At 39.7% G+C, this 26,338-nt stretch overlaps 1 protein-coding gene across 9 annotated transcripts in view; it reads left to right on the top strand.

Moving 5' to 3' along the window:
- adgrl1a (adhesion G protein-coupled receptor L1a) overlaps positions 1-26,338 on the top strand; it is a 212,102-nt gene that overhangs the window by 168,333 nt on the left and 17,431 nt on the right. For all 9 annotated transcript variants that reach the window (XM_077526142.1, XM_077526134.1, XM_077526127.1 and 6 more), the window contains 10 exons: positions 146-353; positions 4,458-4,722; positions 7,322-7,649; positions 13,664-13,951; positions 18,449-18,552; positions 20,490-20,675; positions 20,769-20,807; positions 22,636-22,816; positions 23,645-23,767; positions 25,577-25,782. In XM_077526142.1, the coding sequence (XP_077382268.1) occupies positions 146-353; positions 4,458-4,722; positions 7,322-7,649; positions 13,664-13,951; positions 18,449-18,552; positions 20,490-20,675; positions 20,769-20,807; positions 22,636-22,816; positions 23,645-23,767; positions 25,577-25,782 (1,928 nt within the window). The remainder of the gene's footprint in view (positions 1-145; positions 354-4,457; positions 4,723-7,321; positions 7,650-13,663; positions 13,952-18,448; positions 18,553-20,489; positions 20,676-20,768; positions 20,808-22,635; positions 22,817-23,644; positions 23,768-25,576; positions 25,783-26,338) is intronic.

The raw sequence follows: 26,338 nt of genomic DNA, 5'->3' as shown, positions 1-26,338 counted from the left end.
TCGACCCCGATCTTTTTTTTTTTAGTTTTAACCTCCCCTCCACGTTGCCCGCTCCCTCACCATCTCCGCCTTAGCTTTTAATGATGACAAAACCGTCACTCTGTGTCCGCTTTTCTCCACTGCGCTTCCTTCCCTTCCGCTGCAGTCTTTGTGTGCCCGGGGACGCTGCTGCGCGTGCAAGCGGCCAGCTCTTTGCAGGAGGCCGAGCACCAGGCGGGCGCGTGGTGCAAGGACCCGCTCCAGTCCGGCGACCGCCTCTACGTCATGCCCTGGACCCCCTACCGCACCGACATGCTCTTCGAATACGCCTCCTGGGAGGACTTCAAACAGAGCCGAGCCACTACCACCTACAAGTGAGCAGATTGGCAAACAGCAGCCATATTGATTTATCGCCTTTAGGCCCTGTCCATACATACACTGAGAGTTGTAAAGAAGACATGTATTTTTATTTTTTTTTTCACAATTTAAAACAGTTCCTATGTCTTCATACAAGATTTTTGACATGCCTCAAAATACACACATGACATTCTGGTTCAAATCACTCGATTTTGGAGAAGCGGATCTGTCTCATGCAGATGTTCTCATGTTTTTATTAGGGCCCGAGCAGCTACCAATGCGAGGTCCCTCTTGATTTTTTAAGAATTATTATTATTCCGCTTCTTCTTCTTCCTCTTCTTCTTCTTCTTCTTCTTCTTCTTCTTCTTTATTCTCCGCAAACGATCGCATTTTTGAGGGCCTAAACATTTACGAAAACTCACCAAACTTTGCAATCTCTTCGGGTCCGGCGAAAAATTTGATATTATGAAGTTGTCATAACAATGCAACTCTATAGCGCCACCTAGCGTAGAAAAATAAAAACCAATCCCGGCCCGTTTGACCTAGAGCTACGAAAATTGGCAGGCACGTGTAGCACCCTGAGACGCAAAAAAAGGTCAATGGAAGCCATTTCCTAAAATGTACAGGAAGTGAGCTATGAATTTTTGAATGTCCAATTTAGGCCCATTTTGGCACATTCACTGTGGTCATGCTTTTTCCCCCTTTGCAAACATTTTTCATCCAATTGACTTCAAACTTGGCATGTATCATCTCAAGACCTGAGACAACAACTGGGCAAAAAATCTTGACTTTTCGAAATACTATATGACGGGGACGGGGCATCCAAAATTGCCTTTAAAATTTCATTTGTCCAGAAAGACAAAATGCTTAATAACTCCCATGTACAAGCTCCAAAAAATCTCAAACTTATCATGCAACTTAATAGTCACGGCCTGAAAACATCTATATAATAAAATTCAGTTATACATTTAGCGCCACCTAGTGGTGACAATAAATGTCATACTTTATGTTTTTAGCTACTGTGCCAAGCTCGTTGAAGGGATCCAGTTGAAAATTGGTCAGAAAAGCCTTCAGATGTTGATCATGCCCCACACCGAATATTGTAACTTTTCGCCAAAGGGCGTGGCCGCTACGGTGCCACAAAGTCTGGTAATTTTTCGTGGCAATAAAAGCTGCTTTAACTTGACCCAGATGATCCTATCTTCTCAAAATTTCACACATTTGATGAGAGTCCAGCCCTAAAGACATCTACGAACTTATATTTCATCTTACTGATGGCGCCACCTACTGGCAATTTTTTTTCTGACGATTTTTCTTCAATGTTTTTCTCCCACCACGTTAACTGGACCTACCTCATATTTGCTCAGATGAGGGTTTCGGCCTTCATGATGTCACAAAACGAAGTTTGTGAGTTTTTGCAAATCGCTGTGGGCGTGGCTAAGCGCTGTTCGCCAAGAAAACAATGCCAATTTTGAGGGCATAAACCGGCACAGAAACACATGAAACTTGGCACACACATCTGGCCTGGCAAAATGAGCAATATTTTATCGTGGATTGTGCTATTTTTACAAAAATGACTCAATAGCGCCCCCTAGAAATTTTTTACGAAACAGCCCCAGTTGTACGTTTAAGCAAGAGCTACGAAAATTTTTAGGTGTATTAGGGAGTCCAAGACCTACAAAAAAGTCTCTTGGACCCATGTGCTAAAATGAACGGGAAGTGAGCTACGAATTTTTGAATGTCCCATTTTTCACGATTTTAGCACATTTACAGGGGGCATACTTTTGCCCACTTCTCCTACATGTTTCATCCGACTGACTTCAGACTTGACCTGGACCATGTCAAGACCTGAGCCAACGACAGGGGGAAAAATCTTGACTTTTCGAAACACTATATGATGAGGGCGGGGCATCAAATTTTGTGTTTCGCAATGAAAAAGGATATGCTTAATAACTCCCCGGTACATGCTCCAAAAAATCCCAAACTTGACATGTATGTTTAAAAGTCAAGGCCTGAAGCTATGTCTATGACAACATTCAGTTATATATGCAGCGCCACCTAGCCCTTGAGGCATGAAAAAAATACCCCACTTACGGTATTTTTACAAAAAATGTAAACTCATTCTAAGTGTTATAACTAAGTCATTTATGAATATTCTTTTACTTTCCACCAATCAAAATGTTCACTGGCATTAGACCGATCCAAACATACGTACTTTTTTATTTTGTTTTATTTATTTTTGATAGCCTCAATGGACAATAACAGCAACATTGTGCAATGAGTACGAGCGATGATGTGTATATATACTTTTACAAAAAATACAAATCAGGGCAAATCATTCCCTAAAAATAAAAAAGTACACTGATTTTTGCAGATCTTAACATTCACCAAAACCCATTGAGCTTGACACACTCATCACACCTGGCAAAAGAAAAATCCACATGTAAAGGTTTATTATGCCATTTTCAAAGAAACTCTGCTCCCAATGTTCCAGTACCCCAACGTGCAAGTACCCCAACGTGGCCCGGGCTGCGAGAGCCCTTTATAGCTGCTTGCAGCTCTAGTTTTATTTTATTTTTACGAAAAAGTGACAACAAATCTAGTGATGTATTGTGATGTTATTGAAGAGGGAAGATTCTCTCACTGCTCTGCATCCAGACTAGAAATGACCACCACTACCTATAACCATATACTCCCCACTGTTACGTAACGGTGATGTAGATGGGCTCGCTCATGCACATTTTCAAAATAGGTAACAAAAGATTAAATTCTCAATTTCACACTTGATTGGTGGAAAGCCACTCTGGAGACTAACATTTTTGTAATAAAAAAGTCATAATGTGCTCCTTTTAAAAAAATCATTTTTCTAATTTCACACGCACACAAAACACTGTGGGGGGCGGGAACATTTGTCCACATACTGTTAAATACTCTTTATATTGTATACAGTATAATGTCATATATACAGATATGTCAAATAACATGAAATAAATAGCTCAATCCTCCCTGTTTCCACACAAGTTTCAATAACAGCAATGAAGCTTTTTTTTTTTTTTTTTAAAGACAAAAACTAATATTAATGTCTAGATGAAAGGCAAAACTTCTTTAATAAAGAAAACAAGACATTTTCAACAAATGTCAGAAATTAGTTGTGTATTTTTGTAAACCAGAGAACCAAGATTGTGTAGAGGAGCAATTTAAAGTTATTTCCCCATGTCTCCTTTAAACAACATTAAAAAAAAATATTCAGTTTGAAAATATTACACACAAGTTAAAATTAAATATAAAAAATATCTGAATAAATGTTTAAAAAAAAAAATAAAAATAAAAAAACAAACATGCAACTGAACAATATTGTGCTTTAAAATTAAATACAACTGTTTATGTCTGAGGCAGCATATGGTGGATGACTGGTTAGCACATCCGCCTCACAGTGCTGAGAACGTGAGATCGAGTCCGGGATTCGGCTCCTCCCACATTCCAAAGACATGCATGGCAGGTTAATTGAACACTGAATTGTCCCAAGGTGTGCTCGTGTGTGTAGATGGTTGTTCGTCTGTGTGTGCTCTGGATTGGCTGGCAACCAGTTCAGGGTGTACACCGCCTACTGTGCGAAGACAGCTGGGATAGGCTCCAGCACCCTCATGACCCTTGTGAGGAATAAACAGTCACGAAGATGGATGGTCCTATCTGTATCTGCCCAAACATTTTAATGTTGTAATGTTATGTTGTTTAACAGGATAAAGAATAAAAACTCAATTTACAAATGAAATGTTCTTAACAAATGTACTGTACTGGTTTAAAAGAAGATTTAAACTACTGTCACATTGATCGTAGTTTATACATTCACTTAAGTGATTATTCACGTGTGGTTAGAGGGAGGAAAAATACTCAATTCATTTATACTCTTGAGACTTTTGACATTTTTTGGGGCCCTGTAAAAGTCTACTAATAATCCTGATGTGCTACATAGTAAGACAAAGGTTTCCAAACTTGTTCTGCTCAAGAACTCATAGCCTCAGATGTGCTTATAATATGGTGACAAGTTTGACAACCCCCACCACTTCCTCATAGGGTCTTCTTGTAATAGGGCCTCAACTGATCTGCTCGCCCCCCCACAGGTTGCCCAACCGGGTGGACGGCACGGGCTTCGTGGTGTACGACGGCGCCGTGTTTTACAACAAGGAGCGCACGCGCAACATCGTCAAGTACGACCTGCGCACACGCATCAAGAGCGGCGAGGCCATCATCACCAACGCCAACTACCACGATACGTCGCCGTACCGCTGGGGCGGAAAGTCGGACATCGATCTGGCCGTGGATGAGAACGGCCTGTGGGTGATCTACGCCACCGAATCCAACAACGGGCGGCTGGTGGTCAGCCAGGTGGGAGAGCAGCGCGGCACGGCACAGGATTAAACTAAGCCGGAAGTCTAGTTTGATTAAAGGCGGGAGGTTAAATGTCGCAGTGAGATTACACCGAGCAGAAATGGGGGAAAAGTTGTCCTATCTTTAAAACAAATCGTTTTCCATTGTTTGACCCTCTCATTCTTCAAAACCAAAATCACCAAAGCCCATCAAGATGTCATATTTTTCTGAACCCTCACTAATATTTGTGAATAATGAGTGCCACCCTTGTATTTTTTTGAAGAATCATCTTTTTTTGTCATGTACACAAATGTACACAAAATTTGACCTCTGCATTTAACCCAACACAACATACTTGGTTCCCTATTAACAAATTCACCTCTATGCTTTTTGTCTGAAACTGATCCTCACCTACAGTAGGCACATTTTTTTTTCTTCTCTTTCTGTAATAATCTAAGACTCAACAAGATGGCGCCAAAGCCTTGGCTAATAGGAAATTAATAATTGGTGTCAATGAAGTATGTTGAAATGATACATCTCTAAACGCACGTGCATGTCGGGGATTAACTAGGGCTGTTAATGGAAGTTACGGAGCATCTTTGCCGCATGTACACATTAAATTTTTTCAAAATGTGAATATATGCAGCCATTTGTTTCAAAGGTAGTGTTGTACAAAAATGATGATCTTGTTGTCAGATCATAGTTTGTGGTATAGTAACAGTTTAAAAGTTTAAACTATTACAAGCAATTTTAATCAATTACTTGTGTTTGCTTTTTGCAGGCGATTGTGACTGAGCCCATTACTAATATAACAAAAAAGAAAAAAGACCTGAAGATCCCAAAACACAAGATTTCCTTTTTGTTTATTTTTGTGTCCTCTTCAGCTACAAAAAAGTTTGAAAGAGACCCTTTGTAGTTGCTTGAATTTGTGACATTTACCGGAAATGCAGACAGTCAAAACAAGGTTTGCAAGGAGACAGACGGTAACAAAAGAGAACAGAACAGAAATGAAAAAAGAAAAATTAACCAAAGCCAAATCACAGCAGCTGAGCTGATGCGATTTTCCACAACTAACATTAGTGATCCAGACGTTTTTCTGCATCACTGTAATACGTTTTCTTGTACCAATATTCAAATGTTGCCTCATGTTGCTGTTCACTATCAGGTAGCTAACATTAGCTATTGCTCTGTTAACATGTCACCTTACATGTAGCTGGGAATCTGAGTGCGTAACAAAGTATGCACAAGACGCACAATTATTGTGTGGATATGTGTACTGTATAATACTTTAAGTTCTACTCAATTATAACTCGAAAGGTGACATACAGTTTTAGCGTGGTTAATGTAACTGTGAAAATTAGCGTACAAGCACGTCCTTTATTCCCCTTTTGTAATTTTTCACCTTAAAAGTGAATTCCTACCTCTGATTTGAATGAAAAGTAATACGGCTCAAAGTGGGTTCATCATCAAGAAATTGTTTGTTTTCTACTGACTTTGATTATTCGTCACGCTCATTCCGACATCGGCTTTGTGCCGACGTGCGCACTTTGACGCTACATTAAACACAAGCGAGAGCACAAACAGTACGTCTGACGGCCAATGTGAAGGTTTAATACCTTTGAAAATACGTGCGGTTGTTCTTTGGTTTTGATGTTGTCATTTATGGGCAGAAATTAATCAGCATACGTCGATCAATACCTGCTGTTGGTGCGGTTCAAACTTCCTTTCACATGATAGATTTCAATTCAAATATGTTATTTTTATCATAATGCCTGCAAAAGGGACACAGCCGTATTTAGCTTCTGATTTTCAACTGAAAATATTTGATTATATACCAGAGGTGTCAAACATACGGCCCGCGGGCCGGATCTGGCCCGCAAAGGGGTTTAATCCGGCCCGCGAGATGATTATGTAAAGTTAAAAAAATAAAAAATAAAATTGTAATGTTGGACTAATTAATAAGCCGGCCACAATCGAAACATATAAAATTTCACAAGCAGTCCTCAGATGAGCAATGCAACTTGTACGGGGGAATCGGGATGTCATTTTACACACAACTTAAAGTTGCGGTTTATTATTATTATTATTATTTTAAATCATAGATCAACATAAACGTGTTAAATACGACACTAATTCAATTACTGGTAACACAAATAGATATAACAAGTATTAGCGTCCTTATAACGTCATTAACTGCGCCACGCAATGCATTCTGGGAAAAATATATATGCAAAAAAGGTCGATTTAACACATCCGGAACGTATACCGGCAAAGTGATGCCGCGTTCCATTTGCATTCGTGTTATTTTTCGGAACAAGATTACAGTTGAGCTCCGTAATTTAGGGCTTGTCCACAAACCTGCGTATAAATGACGGTAATTGTTTTTAAGTTATATACCGTTATTTTACCGATGCAGCCCACTTGGTAATATATTTTCCTCCATACATGAGTTTGACACCCCTGTTCTATTCTTTTGATTTTAGTTGTCATATCTTGTTAAGGGGGTTAAAAAAAATAAAAAATTCTTTAATTCTGCAACCAAATGTGTGATTTACAACCAGAGTGACAATCATCTGATTGTTGAAATTGAGCCTTTTTTTTTTTAAATTTTGTCCAGGTGAATCCTTACACGCTGCGCTTCGAGGGCACATGGGAGACCAGCTTCGACAAGCGGGTGGCATCCAACGCCTTCATGGCGTGCGGTGTTCTCTACGCCGTGCGCTCCGTCTACCAGGACGACGACAGCGAGGCGGGCGGCGACCTGCTCATGTACGCCTACAACACCAACCACGGGCGCGAGGAGCCCGTCAACATCGCCTTCCCCAACCCGTACCAGTACATCTCCTCCGTGGACTACAATCCCCGTGACAACCAGCTCTACGTGTGGAACAACTACAACGTGCTGCGCTACCCGCTGGAATTCGGCCCGCCGGACCCCACCACAGGTTGGCATCACACTTTTATTGCGTAATAAAGCAAAAGAGCAATTGCTATCAATCTTAAAGGAAGGCTCCTTTAATTTTACATGTATGGCTTGATCGGCAGTAAATAGTTAGTTTAGCTACGAAAAATGCATAAGAGCTGAAGAATACACCCTTATATTGATTTATTTAACTTTTCTTCAACATAGAAGTACTTCCGTGTTGCAACGCCCCCAAGTGGTGACGTCACTAGTGTGTATACTCGCTTGGCGAACGCAGACATAACAACGAGGAGGACACAAACGTCACTTATGCCTTTGTGTATTGCAAAATTTTGCAAGGCGTCGGCAAGGAAAAACCCGCGAGACACCCCCCCCCCCCCCCCCCCCCAAAAAAAAAAAAAAAAAAAAAAAAAAAAGCTACTTGAGTAGACAATGGTTTGTTTGCTAAGTGCTGTCAACCTCCCGAAGGACAAGCAGGCGTGTGCGCAGCGAACATTTCAGGCATGAGGACTTCGAATATATGTTACAATTTGAGATGGGGTACGCCACACGCCTAATACTAAAGCCCAACGCAGTACCGAGTATCTTTAAAGAACCAGACGTGGGAAATAATCAAGCCGATGGAGGAGCCGCAACTGCTAGCAACACGGAGCCTTCACTATCACCGTCAGCACAAATCGAGGTCTCCCTACGGCCACTGAAAGATCTCGGAGAAGCAAAGCAAATGTAAAGCGAAAGGTAGGCATGTTTCGGGGGTGGGGGGGGGGCATTCGTTATTATACTGCACGGACTGTTTTATTTCATAATTCATTTGAAGGTGGCCAACGCAGGGGCACGTCGGCACGTTACCGTAATGCACAGTATTAACAATCGTTGGGGCGGCTGGCTTGACTTCGTCTTTTCGAGTGGCGGCTGGCCTGACCGCAGTGGGATGCTACGCAAAAAAAGAAAAAAAAAAAAACAGCTAGGGGAGGTTGGGTGCTGTAACGACGATACATTTAATTTTACTATTTTTTCTTTTTCCTGAAATATTTCGTCAGTTCCACACGTTTTGCATTGCTCGTACTGTGTGTCACATTACCTGTTGGATATTGGCTCCTCCAAGACTTTTCTTCTTCACATCTTTCATCGCAACCAAAGCTATCCTGAGAATGTCTATTTAGTATTGCCATGTTGAATGTCTGATGTTCCGGGATGCAGTTGAGATTGTCCGCAAGGAACCGATCCTCGAGTTCTTTCATTTCCAGACAGCACACATTCATTAGCGGATTGTCCATTCATGTGCAGCTCCCGCACGAACACCACTCACCACTCACCACTCACCCCCCCCCCCCCCCCCCCCCCTGATTCACTCGTTCGTTAAAGTTTATTTTGTGCCCGAAAAGACCATCTGGCGCCACAACTTTCACATCCAAGGCAGACTTTCCTTCGGTAGGGTTATTTTGTTGTGTTGGCTCGAAGCGATAAGGTTTAATCCTTCCGGGTTTGACGCTAGATGCACGGCTGCGTTGCATAGTGCTTCCATAGTGTAGCGTTTACACACTAGTGACGTAAACATCCGGGTTATTTAGTCACGTGTAACAAACATGCCGGCGTTCGATTCATTTTAACATCGGTTTAAAAGTTATTAAATGTACATAAAAAAATAATCACGTCACCAAATTAATTATTGAAAAAGGAGCAACTTTTTGCTGCTAAAAATGGATCAATAAGTAAAGTGTTCCTTTAAATGTTGCAAATTACTAAAATAAACCTCGGCGAGACCCGTCAAAGTGGTGAAATCAATCTGAAAGTGGCAGGCGACCATTAAAAGTTGACACTGCAAATAAAATGAAACCTTTATGCTCTTGACTGTGACAGCAAATATTACAAATGAAACTTAGCCCACGGCAGTTGACTCAGGGTTAGATTTATTAAACGGGCTCACATTTCATTTGCATTAAAGATGTATTTAAGTGTCATCAGTCAACACTGCTGTTCTCACATACTTTAGTTTTGGGGCTTTTTTTCCAAATATAATTTCACTTATTTTGTATCTGCCCCGTATGACAGCTTTGCATCATTTATGGTGTTAATTTCACATTCAGATTACCCCTGTTTACATGTAGTTCTTCTTATTTTACTCACTATTTTATGTGCTAGCTGAGCCACACAATTGCAGTCTGTCAAACACTCAACATTTTATTATGTACACCAGCCTGGCTTTACAAAGTACGGTATTAAATGACACTGCCATAGAGGTTTTCATATTTTTGTATTTGTTGTTGTTGTTGTTTTAGTTGGAATTGGCAGTGAGAGGGGTTCCTAATATTTGAGGTCATTTCGGCTTTTATCACCTTTAGGCCACGCCCACATGTACACTGATTATTTTAAAGGTGATATATTAATAACATTCTTCAGTCAAAATACCTGCTAATTCACAAAGCCATAAGGTGAGCTGTTGTGAAATTTTTGTTGTAGTTCCCCCTCGTGGCAATCATCACCAAACTGCCAAATTACAGTTTCACATTTGTTTAACGGATCCCTACCACCACCACCACCACGCCACTTATCAGAAGCTAACAAGGGTTACACTGTTGGGGTAAGGCAGTGCTTCTCAATTATTTTCTGTCATGCCCCCCCTAGTAAGAAGAAAACATCTCGCACACCCCCACGCAACTGTAAATTGTATCATTTGTCTATAAAATTGTTATAAGCACACCTCTGCATAACACTGTATCCGTATTAACGTATAAGAGAATAAAAAAAGAAAGAAATATGGACCAACTTACAAAGAATATCTTTATTAACTGTAACAGAAAAGATTTAAAGTGCATATGAAATTCAAAAATAAAATTAAATCCTTAATTAAACTATAAACATTTTTTTGACTGACCATGTCAAACCATATGATACGGAAAAATAAAATTACATGAAATCAAGAAATAATAATGCATTCAAACTGATCACCAGCATTAACTCGGGAGCACAATATTAAAAAAAAAAAAAAAAAAAAAAAAAAAATTAATCTGCAAAACAAAATATAATATAATTTGTGCTGATTTATTTATTTCTTTTCTGTGTGCAAAGCGAGCATGCTCAGTGCAAACAAAACCCCTACACCGCCGAGCGAATGCTCCCTGCGCACAATCTGCCAATAATGAGCGCGCCACTGCCCCCTAATGTAGTGGAGGTGCAATTGCACTTTATTCTAGGACAGTAAAAAAAATTAAAATAAAACTTAAAAAAAAAATAAAAAACATGTTCCCCGAGGTCAAACGCGCCCCCTTGATGGAGCCTCGCGCCCCCCTGGGGGTGCCCGCCCATCTATTTGAGAAGCACTGGTGTAAGGTGAAGCCAACACTGCAGCTCTGCTTACCGTTTGTCTTTGAGATGATAGTGCTTCCATAATAGTCCAGCTGTTACTTGAAATTTTTTTTGGCCATCCTAGCATAAGCAGAGAATATCTGGAGTGTGAGTGGTAATTATTATGCAAATTATCTTTTACTTTTTTTAATTATTTATTTATTTATTTATTTGTTTATTTATTTATTTATTTTAATGGAAATTTTGTCGAAAAGTTTATCTTAGTAGTTTTCAAATTAAATCCATAGGATAATATTTTCAGGACAACTTCTGCCTAGTTTCTGTATCAAAATTCATTTGGATATATATATATTTTTTTAATTACTATTATTATCTTATTTTATGTGTGTTTGTTTGTTTGTTTTTATCGTGAATTTGGGGTTTTAATTAGATTTGAACTGTAATCATCAAAATTAAAACAATAAACAAACGAGTTCACTCTGTTTCTAGTGAGTCTATTTACTATATGACTTCATTTTTAAAATTGACATTAATTTATACATATTATTTATTGAGTTGAGATGTACTGTACGTATATATGTATACATAATTGGGATCATTTAAAATGTCAATTTTCTATAATATGTCCCCCATTAGATTAATATTGCTCACTGTTGTTTATTGATACAACTCTTGCATTGAGGATCTCATTAGATTAATGTTCACGCTGCCTTTAAAATTAGCATTCTGTTTTGCTCCAGATTGACGGTTTTGATTGGTCAACCCTGAGAACCTCTCCGCTGCTATTCCCGTCGACATCTGTCTGCGCCGAGCTCCAACAGGCCGCTTTTAAATCTCCAGCTGTTGTTTCAGCGCGCGAGGGGAAGGAGCCGTCTCAACTGCTCTGTGTCGTAGCTAATGAAAAAGTGGCGGCAAAGTGATAAAGCAAGTGGGGTGGGAGGAGGAAGAGCAGGATGAGATGAGCATCTTGGCGGCGCGTCAGTGTGAGAAGCGAGCTGGAGCCACATGAAGGTCTTGTGTGAGCGATGTGCAGATGTGAGCTGCTGCGTTTGATCACTCAGGATTTTGCCGTTGTGATGAGCCACTTTTATCTTCCCATTAAGTCTTGTTGTTAGTGATGGTGACTTCTCCCGTACATTTGATCAATTATTTACTTCTGCCTGACTTGTGATGAGGCCTCCTCGCCATCTCATGCCCCCCGCCCCAGGCATGCTGTCTGGGGGGTGATGCTTTGAAGGGCCCACAAAAAGTAGTTGTAACCCCAATTATTTCAAAAGTGCCATTTGATATTCCCTTTTGCACCTCAGGCAGACGACATATACAGTATTCACATACAGCTGTCATGCTTGATCTTATTTGGAGCTTTTTGTTGCCAGCATCTTGCTACAGTAGTGCCTGGAGACACAATTGACCCGACTTTTGTTTTGTTTATTTCCACTTGCGAGCAAAAATTTGTATGGTGCTAGTGGACTCAAGCAGTTTGGCAGATTGTGACCAATTCTTTACACTAAACATAAACATAGACAATTATTCTTATATTGTTTAATTTAAATCAACCACATAACTTGCCTTCTCTCTGTATAGTCTGCTAGCTTAATGCTAACACATAATGGGAAAGGCCATAGATGACCTAGCTAGTAGCATCTGTGTTGCAGTGTTCCAACTCTTGAAGCAACCAGAATTTGAATTCAAACGGTGGAAACAGCACATTTAACGAGGTAATATTGCAATGCTCACAGGCATATATTCTTTATCCTCTATAAAGAACAACTAATATCTTTGTGACCTACTGAGGACCTGTGACTGTGTCCATTGTATGTCAGTATGTGTGTCTTATACTGCCCCCAGGGGGCCAAGGCACACATAACAGAATTACTTTTTTTGTTTGTGTGTTTGTTTTTCAAGGTACAATAATATTGAATGCTAATTTTCTTGATTCAAAACACATTACACACATTTTTGCTGTTTTTTTGGGGGGAAGCAGGGATGGATTAATGGCATTAGCGTTCATTCCAACGGTGAAAGATTTTTGTACAGTAGTTTTGTTTTTGTAACACTGTTTTGAGTTACAAACATGTTCAAGGCAGCAGTTTACTTATAATTACTAAGAAACTTAACTTTATCAAGCTGTATAGTTTTGTATGTAGTACTTTACTGACGCAGTACAGCAACCTGCATGACAAACTGATGTAAATGCAAGTGGCGTTACTTTGAGTTAATTTTGATCGGTTATTACAGAAAACGTTGTGCCAAAAATAAAGAAGCTCTTTAATCGCACTTATCAATTTCTGAACAGAGAATCAAATGGATTTTGCTCAGTCAAGCATCTCTGTTTGTGTTTTGCTTCGTGAGGCACACAATCTGCTCTTCTTTCAAACTTGGCCTATACAGCCTTCTCTCTCTCTCTCTCTCTCTTACCTTCTTGCTTGCTCACCCTTTAAAGGGGCATCACGACATAGTCGTTGATTTTTATTTCAACATTTTGGATGTTGGAAATTTTATAACAAGCTTTTTGTTTGTTTACTTTAGGCCAAGGATATTGTTCTTTTCTGACATGTGCTTGATAGCATTCATCTGTTAAAAAAATGGTCTATCAAAACTATGTCAACTATGTAATGTATACATTATAATTGTACCTTATATTTTTGACATTACTGTGTACATGTAAAACTTTTCAACAGTTCCCCGGTCTTAAAACATGTACTAAATCTATTTCAATGCTGTCCTCAGGTCCTCTGACCTCCACGCAGGTGACCACTACCCTCCCGGCGCGACCCTTCACCTCCAGCGCCAGCCCCTCCACAGCCCGGCCGGTAGCCCCAACGCTGCGTCCCATCGGCTCCATCAACAAGCATCCCGACCTCCGGGCCATCACGGCCACCGTGCCCGTCACCCGCTGGACGCCGCCGTCCTCGCAGGGGCCCCACGCCTGTGAGAGCAAGCTGGTGCGAGGCGTCCAATGGCCCAGCACGCTGAGAGGGGAGACGGTGGACCGCCCGTGTCCGAAAGGATCTCTCGGTAACGCACATCAACACAACACCCAAAAAATATGTTGACTCATTAACTCATTCACTCCCAAAAACTTATACTTTTTTAGGTTTTTGTTTGCTAGAGTTTTTGTATGAAGGCTTTGATGCAGTTTCTGACCTGAAGTGGTCGCTTAAAGTGATAGTAGTTATTACAACAACAACAACAACAAAAAGTGTGCTTCATCTGTTTCATTATGAAACAGATGAAGCACACTTTTTTTTTTGTAATAATTACCATCGCTTTCAGCTTCCACTTCAGAAACTGCATCAAAGCCTTCATACAAAAACTCTAGCAAACAAAAACCTAAAAAAACGTATAAATACGTCTTTGGGAGTGAATGAGTTAATTTAATATATATATTTTTTTAATTGCTGATTTGTTATGCTGTCATTGATTACAACAATACAAATGTAGAGCCAGCTGCAGCCATGCAGTACAAAGTATTCAGTCATGCCACCGTACAAAAACCTTTTCGTACCTCATGAAAGCAAACGCATGCCCGACGTCATCTTCACAATGAGCCAACGAGCCCGTGTTTCAAGCCGATATTAATATGCAAGCGAGACTTTTGTTGCTGTCGAGGTTGTCTTTGTGCAATGATCGATTTTAACAAAACAAGCCAACTTAAATGTATCTAACCTTCCAATTTCTCCGCATAGTTTCCCTAGAACAAGAAAATAGACAGATTTTTGTAACACTCTTCAAGCATGAGTTGCATTCAAGAGCGCCAATATATTTGTTCTCAAGCTATTTTCACGGCTTGAAATTGTTGGGGAGGAACAATTAATAGCAATTTATGGAAAAATATATATATATATATGATTTTGACCATATATGGACATAGTGGGTTTCTGCCAGGCAGCGACAATATGCATAATTACCCGTATGTCTTTACAATGATAATAATGTTTAGTTTTGGTTGACACTGTCAGAGATTCGTGAATTCAAGGAGCTTGTTTAGTTTTGTGATTGCAGCTTGCCATAATGCCAAAAATGCTACGTATTAGGGGTGTTAAAAAAAAATCGATTCGGCAATGTATCGCGATACTACATCGCACAATTCTCGAATCGATTCAATAGGCTGCTGAATCGATTTTTAAACTTCCATTTTTGATGGAAATATATTCAACAAAACGTCTTACTTCGGGTTCGGGTTCACACCTTAAGCATGGCAGAATGTTATATGAATGGAACATTAAGCCTTAATATTTTATTTGAATGCTGTTCAAACATGAAACAGCCACCTATACAACCTGTATAAGACTGAAGTTTCAGATAAATAAATAATACAGTTTCATATAAATCTTACACTCTACTTTTTTGTTTACTGATTAGTATTTTCTAAATTTGAATGGAAAAAAAAATCTCAACAGTCGACTTATAAATTTGTACCGGGATTAATCGATATCGAATCGAATCGTGACCTCTGAATCGTGATACGAATCGAATCGTCAGGCACTAGGCAATTCACACCCCTTCTACGTATCAAAACCACATCAAGTCTACATAACCAATTTCCACAAGTTTGAGTCTTGGGAGATCCGATTAAAAGGAACATATGAAAATGTACTTTTGTATTTATTTTAGTATTGCACTGTATGTTTTTTTTTTTTTTAAGTACAATATTAGAGGCCACCACCACTTTCTTGACCGCTTACTCCTCACAAGGGACGCGGGGGGTGCTGGAGTCTATCTCAGCTGGCTATGGGCACCCTGGACTGGTTGCCAGCCAATCGCAGGGCAAATATTAGAGTCTATTTTGCTTATTAAAGGGGAAGTTAACCCCAAAACCTTGACAAAAATATGTTCTATGCCACCCCACTAGTATAAACACGATATTCTGATGAATAATTTGTTTGTGGGAAATGAATGAATCAGCAAAATCCGCCCGTGTTTACCCGAATCAGAGGGCGGCCATTTACCAATTGCCATCGACTTAATGACATCACAGTTGCTCAAGGCTCAGGTAACGAGCTCACCTGTTTTGTGAAGCTGAACTGTCATTTGATCAATCATATGATTGTTTTGAGTTAGAAGTCTGGTTACAGAACGGATTTAAACTTGGCAGCACAGTTTACAGTAAAAATTCATTAAAAAAAAATTGCTGAAGCAATGCAATAGCAAGGAAACACTGTATATTCCAGTTTTTCTATGCTCAAAATGTCCTCCGTTTTTGATGCGGCGTGTAAAAAAAGCTATCTATCGCTCGTTTTGGTCTTGTCGCGTCGTCCTGACCAGCAGGCAAACGTCCCCGAGGACTCGCAGATGAAAACTGCTCCTCCACAAATGAAAGGCTCATCTCCCACAGAAAGCGAGCTGATTGAAAGTGGCGAATAATGAAATGAAAGCCGAGGCAACACAGGCCTCATCTGCTTCCTTTTTTTTTTTTTTTTTTTTTTGGCTACCTTCTATTCTTCCAAACATGGCAGCCGGGCGAACTCTTCTTTCTTCCAGCCGCTCTCTTAGCGTTGTTGTTTGCTGCGTGTGCAGGATGTTTGGCTCAGTGGGAATACATTAACGTTACATTAGCTGCACTAAATTAGCTCTCGAAGCCAATCTGCATGCGATGGACAAGAGCAGGAAATAGGGCGTTTAAATGCAACAGCGCATCGTCTCTGATCCTTCTGCTTACTGTGTTGTCTTTAATCGCTTCTCCTCCTTTTCTTGGTTTCTGGTGTTTGCATCTTGACGCTGGTTGTTTGTGCTAGTAGCGGACGGACGCTTCTCTAGGCTCATCACAGAGTGCTGTCCTCTCCGTGAACCCGCTCCACCAAAGACTGGAAATGACAGCCAGTGGAGAAGAAGATGGGGTGGGGGGAGGCTTTTATAGGATAGTGAGGGATCATGTGTGATGTCTTTTCATTGTGTGCGCTGTGTACATGCTTTGCATTTGGGTGCATTTTAAATGATTGTTTTTTTTAACAGAATGAAAGCCTGTTTCCATACTTGCGGTCGGCACCTCAGCTACGCAGTTCCCCTGTGGCCCTCCCTTTGTTTGCACTTCAGTGGCCAACTAGAACGACATAGTAGCTACATATGGTGATAGATTCAAGTCATTTTTTGTTGAGAGGTGCCGATACTGCATTAAAAACAGTGGTATCGGTATCGGTGACTACTCACAAGTAACATGCCGATACCATTAATTCCAACGCTAATATAGGATTTTGGATGCACCATCTTGTGACTTGCTCGTGCACAACATTCACTGATATATGACATGTTCACTGCATGCCGATCTAAGGTATCCTATTGGCCCTTGAATGCTCTGAACCAATGGCAGGACAGCTTTTTCATGTTGAGGAAAAAAAATCGTAAGTATCGGTATGGAATCGGTATCGGCCGATACTGCAAAGCTGGGTATCTGTATCGGTATCGGGAGCAAAAAAAAAAAAAAAAAAATATATATATATATATATATATATATATATATATATATATATATATATATATACACAGTATATAAACTACAAAAATAAGTACAATATCATGGTGAAATTTATTATCAATACACAGTGTTGGGAATGTTACTTTCAAAAAGTAATTAGTTATAGTTATTCATTACTAGGGATGTAACGATATCCAAACATCACAATACGATATTATCACGATATGAAGGCCACGATACGATAATTACCACAATATTGTGGGGAGGTTGGCGATACAAAAAAGTTCACAATATTGTAAAAATAAGCTAAAAAAAAAAACAAAACAAAAAAAACACACACACACTGTTGTGCTTTTGTACATTACAGAAATTCATATAAATAACCTACAATCTCTAATAACACTTAATATTGAGGCACTTTCTTGCTAATGCACACGCACATTGAGTTCCTCCACATACTGACTCGCTTCACAAGTATATTACGTTCCCCTTCATTTGACCAATAGCGTGGATTTTAAACATATAAGGGCCAAAACGTGCCTTGTGAAAATTACACTTCACTCAAAAACTAGCCACTAGAGGGTGCTAGAATTGCACAAATGGAAATCAGCCTGACTTTTTGAACAGATGTGCTGCTTTTAATATTGTGACATGACGAAGACGATATATTGTGGCAGCTTTAATATCTCGATATCATGATATTGCCATTATCGTTAAATCCCTGCTCATTGCTGGCATTATTTGCACAAACAAATTGAGTTATCGAATCCTAATTGTTGATGTAAGTAAAGAAAAGCATTGGGCAAAGCATGAACCCTTGAGGCACACCGGTTGTGACCTCAAATGCTCTTAACTTTTGTTGAGTTGTCAAGAAGGCATATATTTCCTTGACAAAGTGCTTTTTTCGTTATCACCGGTGCTGTAATATATTAATATCTATTAAGCTGAATAAATATGAGCAACCTTGCTCTATATGGTTAACTGTCTCTATCAAGCATTGAAAATGAACTTCATTTAAAACGCGCACACACACGCACACTTTCTCTCCTTTAATTGCACACGCCTAATGCATCTTATCTCTCCACTGTGCTTGTCTCCAGGCATCGCTTCCTTCCAGTGTTTGGCCGAGCAGGTCATGTGGAACCCGCGCGGTCCTGACCTGAGCAACTGCACCTCCCCGTGGGTCAACCAGGTAGCCCAGAAGGTGAGACCCCAGAGCCCTCTCCTCTTGGCCTCCTCGTGGCCTCCTGGCCCGGCTCCATGCTTCCCCCACGCGCCTCCTTGTGTATTTACATATCTCCAAGGCTGTCCTTATTAATATACACACTCATTTGAGCTGGCCCTTCATTACCACCCATGTGCTCTTAATATGTAATTAACTCACTCTCGTATACTTTTAGTGAAGTTCTATTACTTTTGAGGAGGCAGGTCACAGTCACTGTCAATCAAAAAGTGAAATGTATTCATTTAAGAATTTCTTCCTTTTATGTGGTTTCTCAGGAACAGGAATATGTCTCCTGGGGCCAGTTTAAAAGAGAAGTCAATGTCATGTTCTATGCACCACCACTAGTCTAAACGTGTCATTCTGATTAATATTGTGTTTATATAATGTGAACAAAAATCCACCTGTTTTGATCCATCTCAGGGGGCGGCCATTTTGACACTCGCTGTTCCATTTGTTCATTTATTTCAGGCAGCAATCAACATCAACAATAGATCAGTTTTACTAGACAAATCTTACTAAATCTATCCTGAAAAGGAGTGGGAGGAAGAAAAACTTAAGTCCCACCCCCAATCTCATTAATATCAAGCTTTGAATACAAATTTAGCTACTTTCCTGCAAACCAACAACGGTTTCCATGAATACTGAAAAACGGTGTGTTTACAAACAACTAAAACAATGTGTTAATTACCTAACATGACATCAAAAGCTCACGCCAGCAATGGTAATGAAAAGTAACAATACCAGCTTGGGTAAGAGACAAACCAGAAACAAAACAAGAGCACAAATGGCACATATCAATAACACAAGTATGCCTACAATGGTGATAGATAGTATGAAATGATAAAAAAGCAGCAAGCATACACTATCACAATAAGATGGAAGATTGATGTAAGTTTAAGATGCACTCTCCAAATACTGAAACCGAACAATATGTTTCTACAACAGTTTGAATCTGGGGATGTTTTGGCATTGCTTGTGTTGTAACTTCTCTGTTCCAAAGTTTGACACACAAAAACTTTTACCAACAGTTCTAAAATTAGGTAATATAAAATTTCCATATTCTACCCATATAGCTGTCAAGTGAAAGTGACATTACACTGCCAAAGGACTCAGGTAATGACCGTTAAAGCTAACCTTATTTTCTTGTGATGTCATTGTTGAAACTAATGAGGGCACATATACCATACTGTATTATTGTAAAGAAAATTTTTGATTTGACTTCCCCTTCTTAGTGGTCTAAAAGTGTCACAGAAAATAGAAAACAAAGCCCACTTAACGTTGTTTATAGCTCATTATTAACTCAAATATCTAATGGAAACAATTTGAGGATAGACTTGCATATTTTGCATTTGATAATACGCCAACTGATCACTTCTTGATTTCAGCCAGTCACCCTTGTTGTTGATGCACGTGATTGGCAAATAATCAACTTGGAACTATATTCATTATTGTGCTGAGAAGTAATCGACTGGGGTAATCGTTTCGCCCCAAACGGGGATCCCCAGCGATAAACGGGATTCTCTTGTTTTATTTAGGCATGACTAGGTTTGTCTGCACGCGTTCCTGGTGGAAAATGGAAAGTTTCACGCCATGAATAATCTCTTGCTTTTGGCAACAATCGATCGCAGCAGCAGCAAAGCAGTCGCTCAGGGTGTGATTTGTGAACTGAGCTTCTACTTGACAGTGTGTACTACAAGGTTTGTTTACAAGAGGAGCTGTGATGAAGATCCTCTTCTGAGGGTCTGGGGAAAATGATAACTCAAGAGAGTTTTTTTTTCAAAAGGCGCGTTGCTTCCTCTTTGCTTTTACTCGACGCGTGAAGCCGCACAGTTTGAAATCTGCTGAATCAAAAGCGTGTTGTTAGCTCCAGCTCCTCTTCAATAAAACACGTGTTTGTGTGCTTTTTTGCCATGAAGATCAAAAGCGGTGAGAACGCGGCAAACATCGCCGGCGAGCTGGCCAACCACACACGGGGGCGAATCCAGGCGGGGGACATCAGCTCGTCGGTGCGACTGATCGAGCAGCTCCTGGACATCCTGGACGCTCAGCTGCAGTCCCTCAGGCCCGGGAACAAGGAGTCGGCCACACGCAACTACAACAAGGTGGACCAGGATGCACGCACACAGGAAGTCGTATTGATCTATGGTCGTTTTTTTTTTCTTTCCTTAATTGTTGACTTTTTTCTATCCATCCAGTTTCAGAAGCGAGAGCGGACGTGTCGGGCCTACATCCAGGTACGTGTTCTCTTTTGTCTGCCAACTTTACACACTTGTGAAGGAATATGATTCCTCGGGGAACCTCGTTGCTGTTTTCTAATTAGTCTTTCTGTCGCAATTGGCAGGTAGAAGTTGTGATCAAGAGCAGTGGATTAAAGCTGTAATATAATTGAAAATGTAATTTTGTAAGAGAAGAGAGACAAAATTATTGCATAAAAAATATTTTATGAGAATAAAGTCACGGTATTACGAGGAGAAAGGAGAAAAACGTTTTAATATTGGTGATGATATGAAAAATAATTATAAGAATAAAATTGTAGTATTTGAAAAACAAATATGTGAGAATATGATAAGACTAAACTTGTGGTATTATGAGAACAAATCAAGAAAAAAGATTTAATTGAATGAGAATAAAGTCAGACTCTTTCTTTTGCTATTTTACTTGACTCGGGCAGATCGAATAGGGCGTTTTACACCATTGTGGGATGGAACGCAGCTGACCTTTAGCTAGTCGAAAAGGCTCCGCTCATTTCCATTAAAATCAGGGCGGTGGGAGCACACAGTGATAATTAAGATGCACCTGTTCCTACACCAAATACAGTAGCACATCTGTCTATGAAAATAGGGCCCACAATATTACTTAGAACATGATATGAAATTAAAGGTGTAATATGAGGAAAACAATTCATTTTGTGAAAATGTATTTGTGATACAAAAACATATATGTGTTATGAGAATAATTACATAATAGAAGGGAAAACGTAATTTTACCAGAACAAAATCATAATATTAAAAGAAAAATAAAACTTCAAAATTCAAATTTCTAAAGTCCCAGCTCAATAGGATTGAGTAAACTGATTTCCAAATTAAACTACTAATTACATTTAATATCCACAAGTCACATGATGTGACTTTATGTCGTAATCTCCGCAACCTTGAGCCTGAGACGTCTGACTTCAGGAAACATGTCATCTGACGTTGGTATGTGAATCGTTTGCCCTACCAGTTTGCACCAATATATGCACTTCTCAGAAACATGTAACGTAATATCACAAAAAGACCCTGTGTGTGCGTGTGCGCCTGTGTTTCTCCTTGTAATGATGAAACGTGCCTTTCTTTTTTTCCGTGACCTTTCTGCAGCACACTGGTACATGACACCGCATATTGTAAGCTGTTGTTGCGTGAAGAATAGCCTGTACATGCTATTTTTGACACTATTTGGCAATGATGGAGCAAATTTGAATGCGATGTAGCTTTTATGAGCCGAAAAATCTCTGCCTGCCTGCCATGGCACGATCGAGTCAATCGTTCATTCTGAGAGGCCTCTGGAAGAGAATTACATGATTCATCAAACAGGCAACTCAAATAAAATTGCCATTAAATGAATTTTATTGGAGGAATAGAATGTGCAATATGTTCGGCATAGAGGAAATTGCAGGGCAGGGAGGAAGGCAGGTTAAGCAAGATAAAGACAAATCCTGAGATGGTCTGAATGAGCTGTGCATTTTTTTTGATGTTGGAATGGTTTGAATCAGTCAAGAAATGTGGAAGTAGGCAATAGACAGTATATGTAAATTCGATTTTTAGAAATACATTTTGAATGTGAATAGTACTCCAGATGACTTGAATGAGCTGAACATTTGTAAGTTGGAATAGTTTGAATCGATCAAGAAATGTGGAAGTAGATGATAAATATGAAAAAAAAAAAGACTCTTCATTTTGGAATTTGTTTTAAAAAGAAATTTGGGGATACCATTAAAATGATTCAAAAAATGTGGAAGTGGTCTGAATGTCTGAAAAGTACTTGCATTCTTCACACAACATGAAAATGAACCATGGGCGGCAGGCGGTGGTGCAGACGGTGGACAACCTTCTCCGTCCTGAGGCGCTGGACTCCTGGCAGGACATGAACAGCACGGAGCAAGCGCACACGGCCACCATGTTGCTGGACATCCTGGAGAAAGGAGCCTTCCTCCTGGCCAACAACATGTATGGGAGTCGCTTCTCCGACCGAGCGGTCAATATCGGTGAGCTAGAACAACACTCACAAATCTTCATTGTTTTTTGTCTTTTTTAAGACATCAGTATGTGGTATACGAATAATTATGGGGCTTAAAATATATATGATCAGAACTAGGCTTATTGAGTAAGTTTAACTGCAGGTTTTGGTGTTTTCAATTATTTCTTACTTGATGAATATAGTCATACTTCAATACACAATGTGAGTCTAGTGTTATTAACTCATTCACTCCCAGCCATTTTCACAGAAGCAGTCCCGTTCGCTCCCGACTGTTTTACTGAATTTTGACTGATTTTGCAAGGCCCACAGAATATTGTGTTCAATTGCTATAAAGGCATGGAACCTATCAAAAGAAAGATTAAAGTCTCTTCTTTCATCAGAAAAAAAAGTATGTTTCTATTTGTTACTGTTTTGCAGCAATTAGCATTAGAAGAGAGCTAAGTTTCATCAGTTTTCACAAATCTATTTAAAATTGTAAGTAATTTAGCTTTTTTTCTAGATGGCCCTAGTTGATCTCCTTTGCTCTGCTGCCACCTGCTGGCCGTTTGTGTAATAACTACCATTTCTGCAACCGTTCTTTGCAGTTGAGAGGCTGCATCAAAGCCTTCTGTATGCTTTAGCATAAAAAAAACAAAAAAAACAAAGACGTATTTACTTAAAAGATTAAAAAAAACATATTTACACGTTATTGGGAGCAAATGAGTTAAAGAATAAAAACTACACTTTGGTCCCTCAACAAACAACTTTGTACTGTATGGAAACGATATATATTTGTAAATTTGTAATGTTTCATTTAATTTGTTTCTGAATGTATGTTGTTGTTCTTCCCCCCAAGATTTGGAGGTGCACGTCCTGAACACGGAGATGGACCTGCAGGATTTGTCCTTCCCTCTTAACCACGCCAACGACAGCACCATCCATCTGTCGGCCTCCACCATCAAGCAGTATAGTCGTAATGGTCAGTAACACAAGAAACTTAGTCTACCAGGGGCGAGCGAATATTCGATCTCAGTGGCCACATTTGATTTTTCAAATCAGCACATTTTGTTTTAGTTGTGAAATACAGTGGTCCCCATCGACTCCTGGGGGAGAGGGACTGAACAGTCATGCCAAAAACACCAAGTAATTGACAGCTCAATTTTTCAAAATTGTTAATAATGATAAACGTACCCATTTGTATAATTATTATTGAGAATAAAATGTTTTATTGATAAGGTATAGGTTGACATTTTGGATCTAGCACATAATGCAGTACTACTATTACCGTATTTTCCGCACTATAAGGCGCACCTAAAAGTCTTCAATTTTTTCAAAAGCTGACCATGCGCCTTATAATCCAGTGCGCCTTATATATGGATCGATATTGAGCCGCAACAGGTCCCGCTGTCAAGACGCTATCGGTGACCCTGCATGATCAGTGACGTGCATGTGCAGAAGATCCCGCCATCTTGGATCGCTAGCTAATACTAATACTTTACCTCAGAGAAAATAATAAAACAGCTGTTTATTCATTTTGGGAGTGAATGGAGTTGTCAGAAAGCTGGTTTGTAATTATTAATAAAGTTTGACTGACCTATTTGACTGTTTTGTTGACGTTCCCTTTAGCGCAGCACCATCTAATGGATGCATAATGTAACCCCAGCCTCTATTGTAGCGCCTTATATATGGAAAAAGTTTCAAAATATGTCATTCATTGAAGGTGGGCCTTATAATGCGGTGCGCCTTATAGTGCGGAAAATACGGTATATTTTTCGAAATTGTTAATGATGATAAATGTACCCATTTGTATAATTATTATTGTGAATAAAATGTTTTATTGATAAGGTATAGGTTGACATTTTGGATCTATCACATCATGCAGTACTACTATTAGTAGGAGGAGGAGGAGGAGTATTTTAAACAATCCTAATAATAGTGATCAGTGTTCATATTATTATTGTGATTTTATTTGTTAAACATTATAGATTTTTCTAGCACAATAAGAATTGATATGTATTAGCAGGGGCAGTCATAGAGGGTTATAGAAAATTCTGGTTCAGGTTTCAATCTTATCCTTAACTGTGAAGGGTTTATTGAATCATTTTAAGGGAAAGAAGATCTAAATTAATACAACAAATATTAGAGAATTCTTAGTAACGAAAATGCTTGCCCCCACGGGCCATACTTTACACACCCACTGGTCTACCTTAACACTCTGCTCACTCTTTCCACAGTCCATTTGCATTTTTATGCAAGCCTAAAGCAGCAACTGAGTTAGTGCTTCATAATAACAGGCTAATCAGATTAACGAAAAGCGCTGAGACCATTTTTTTTTTTTTCCACTTGGCGACTGTTTGGAGTCTTAATAGAATGGCCGGGCAGGCATGTCGATCACAATCGGGTCCGCCGGTCGCAGACGGCAATCTCAGCAATCTTCCGCTCTCATCCCAATCCCTCCTCTGTTGTCTGTCTGCGCTCGGCAACCAGATTAGAATGATTGAAACAAACGCACATGAAATATTCATACGGAATAATAAGAGATCTGTGAATGCTTGAGGGATGAATGTTCCATTGCCCTCCGCATTAAATCGCGCTCGCCTCCGCCCGTAAAAATGAAACGCTCCTTCCCATCATTCTAACCTCCACTAACTCCCTCCCTTTGTCTCCCACTCTCTCGCCCTGTCACTCCCCGCCCTCCATATCTGTCACTCTTACCTCCATTAGCATATTACGCCCCCGTTTTGCTTCAATTTGCGCTCTTGTTTTTACTTTTCGTTGTCTCTCGCAGGGCAAGTGAAGGTGGTGTTCATCCTGTACAAGAACCTGGGCTCCTTCCTGTCCACCGAGAACGCCACGGTCAAGATGGACGCACAGTCGGCCCACGGCCGCAGGCGCCTGGCGGTCAACTCCCACGTCATCTCGGCCTCCATAAACAAAGAGTCCAGCCGCGTGTTTCTAACCGAGCCGGTGGTATTCACGCTCAAACATCTGCAGGTGGGTGTCTCAAGTTTTCGAGGTAACAGCGAACAAGCAGCAGATAGTGAAGAGTTCTTTCGAAAAGTTTCAAGCTTCTGATTGACTCTTTTAGATGTCGTTTAATGGGAAAATAAACATAAAACAAAGACAAATGCATGCTGTGTATTTAACAAAACACATAATTGTGTCGAATGAAAGTCTGCTAGCTTAATGCTAACACACAATGCAAAACACCATAGACAGACGGGCTAAAAAAAACAACCTAGCATTCATTAATTTTGCAGTGTTTATGGTCCTTCAAGTAATGGATATTTGCCTAACTTTATATGTTTCTAGTGTCTATCTAAGTACAGTCCATACTTACATATTATTGTTGCATGAAACATGAAAAGTTGAAGTGAAAAAGCCACTTTGTTTGCATTATTGTTGTAGTTGACATTATTTGATAGAATTTTGTCAAAGTGTTTAGTAAGTGAACAATGCTATAATTGAAATAGATACATAAATAAACTCTTTATATTTATATATATGCTTTTTCATTTAATATTCTAGATAATTTCATGAGTTATTTCAC

This window comes from Festucalex cinctus, chromosome 1 (assembly GCF_051991245.1).
Source record: "Festucalex cinctus isolate MCC-2025b chromosome 1, RoL_Fcin_1.0, whole genome shotgun sequence".
Lineage (NCBI taxonomy): Eukaryota > Metazoa > Chordata > Actinopteri > Syngnathiformes > Syngnathidae > Festucalex > Festucalex cinctus.
This window is presented reverse-complemented; position numbering and strand designations above follow the sequence as displayed.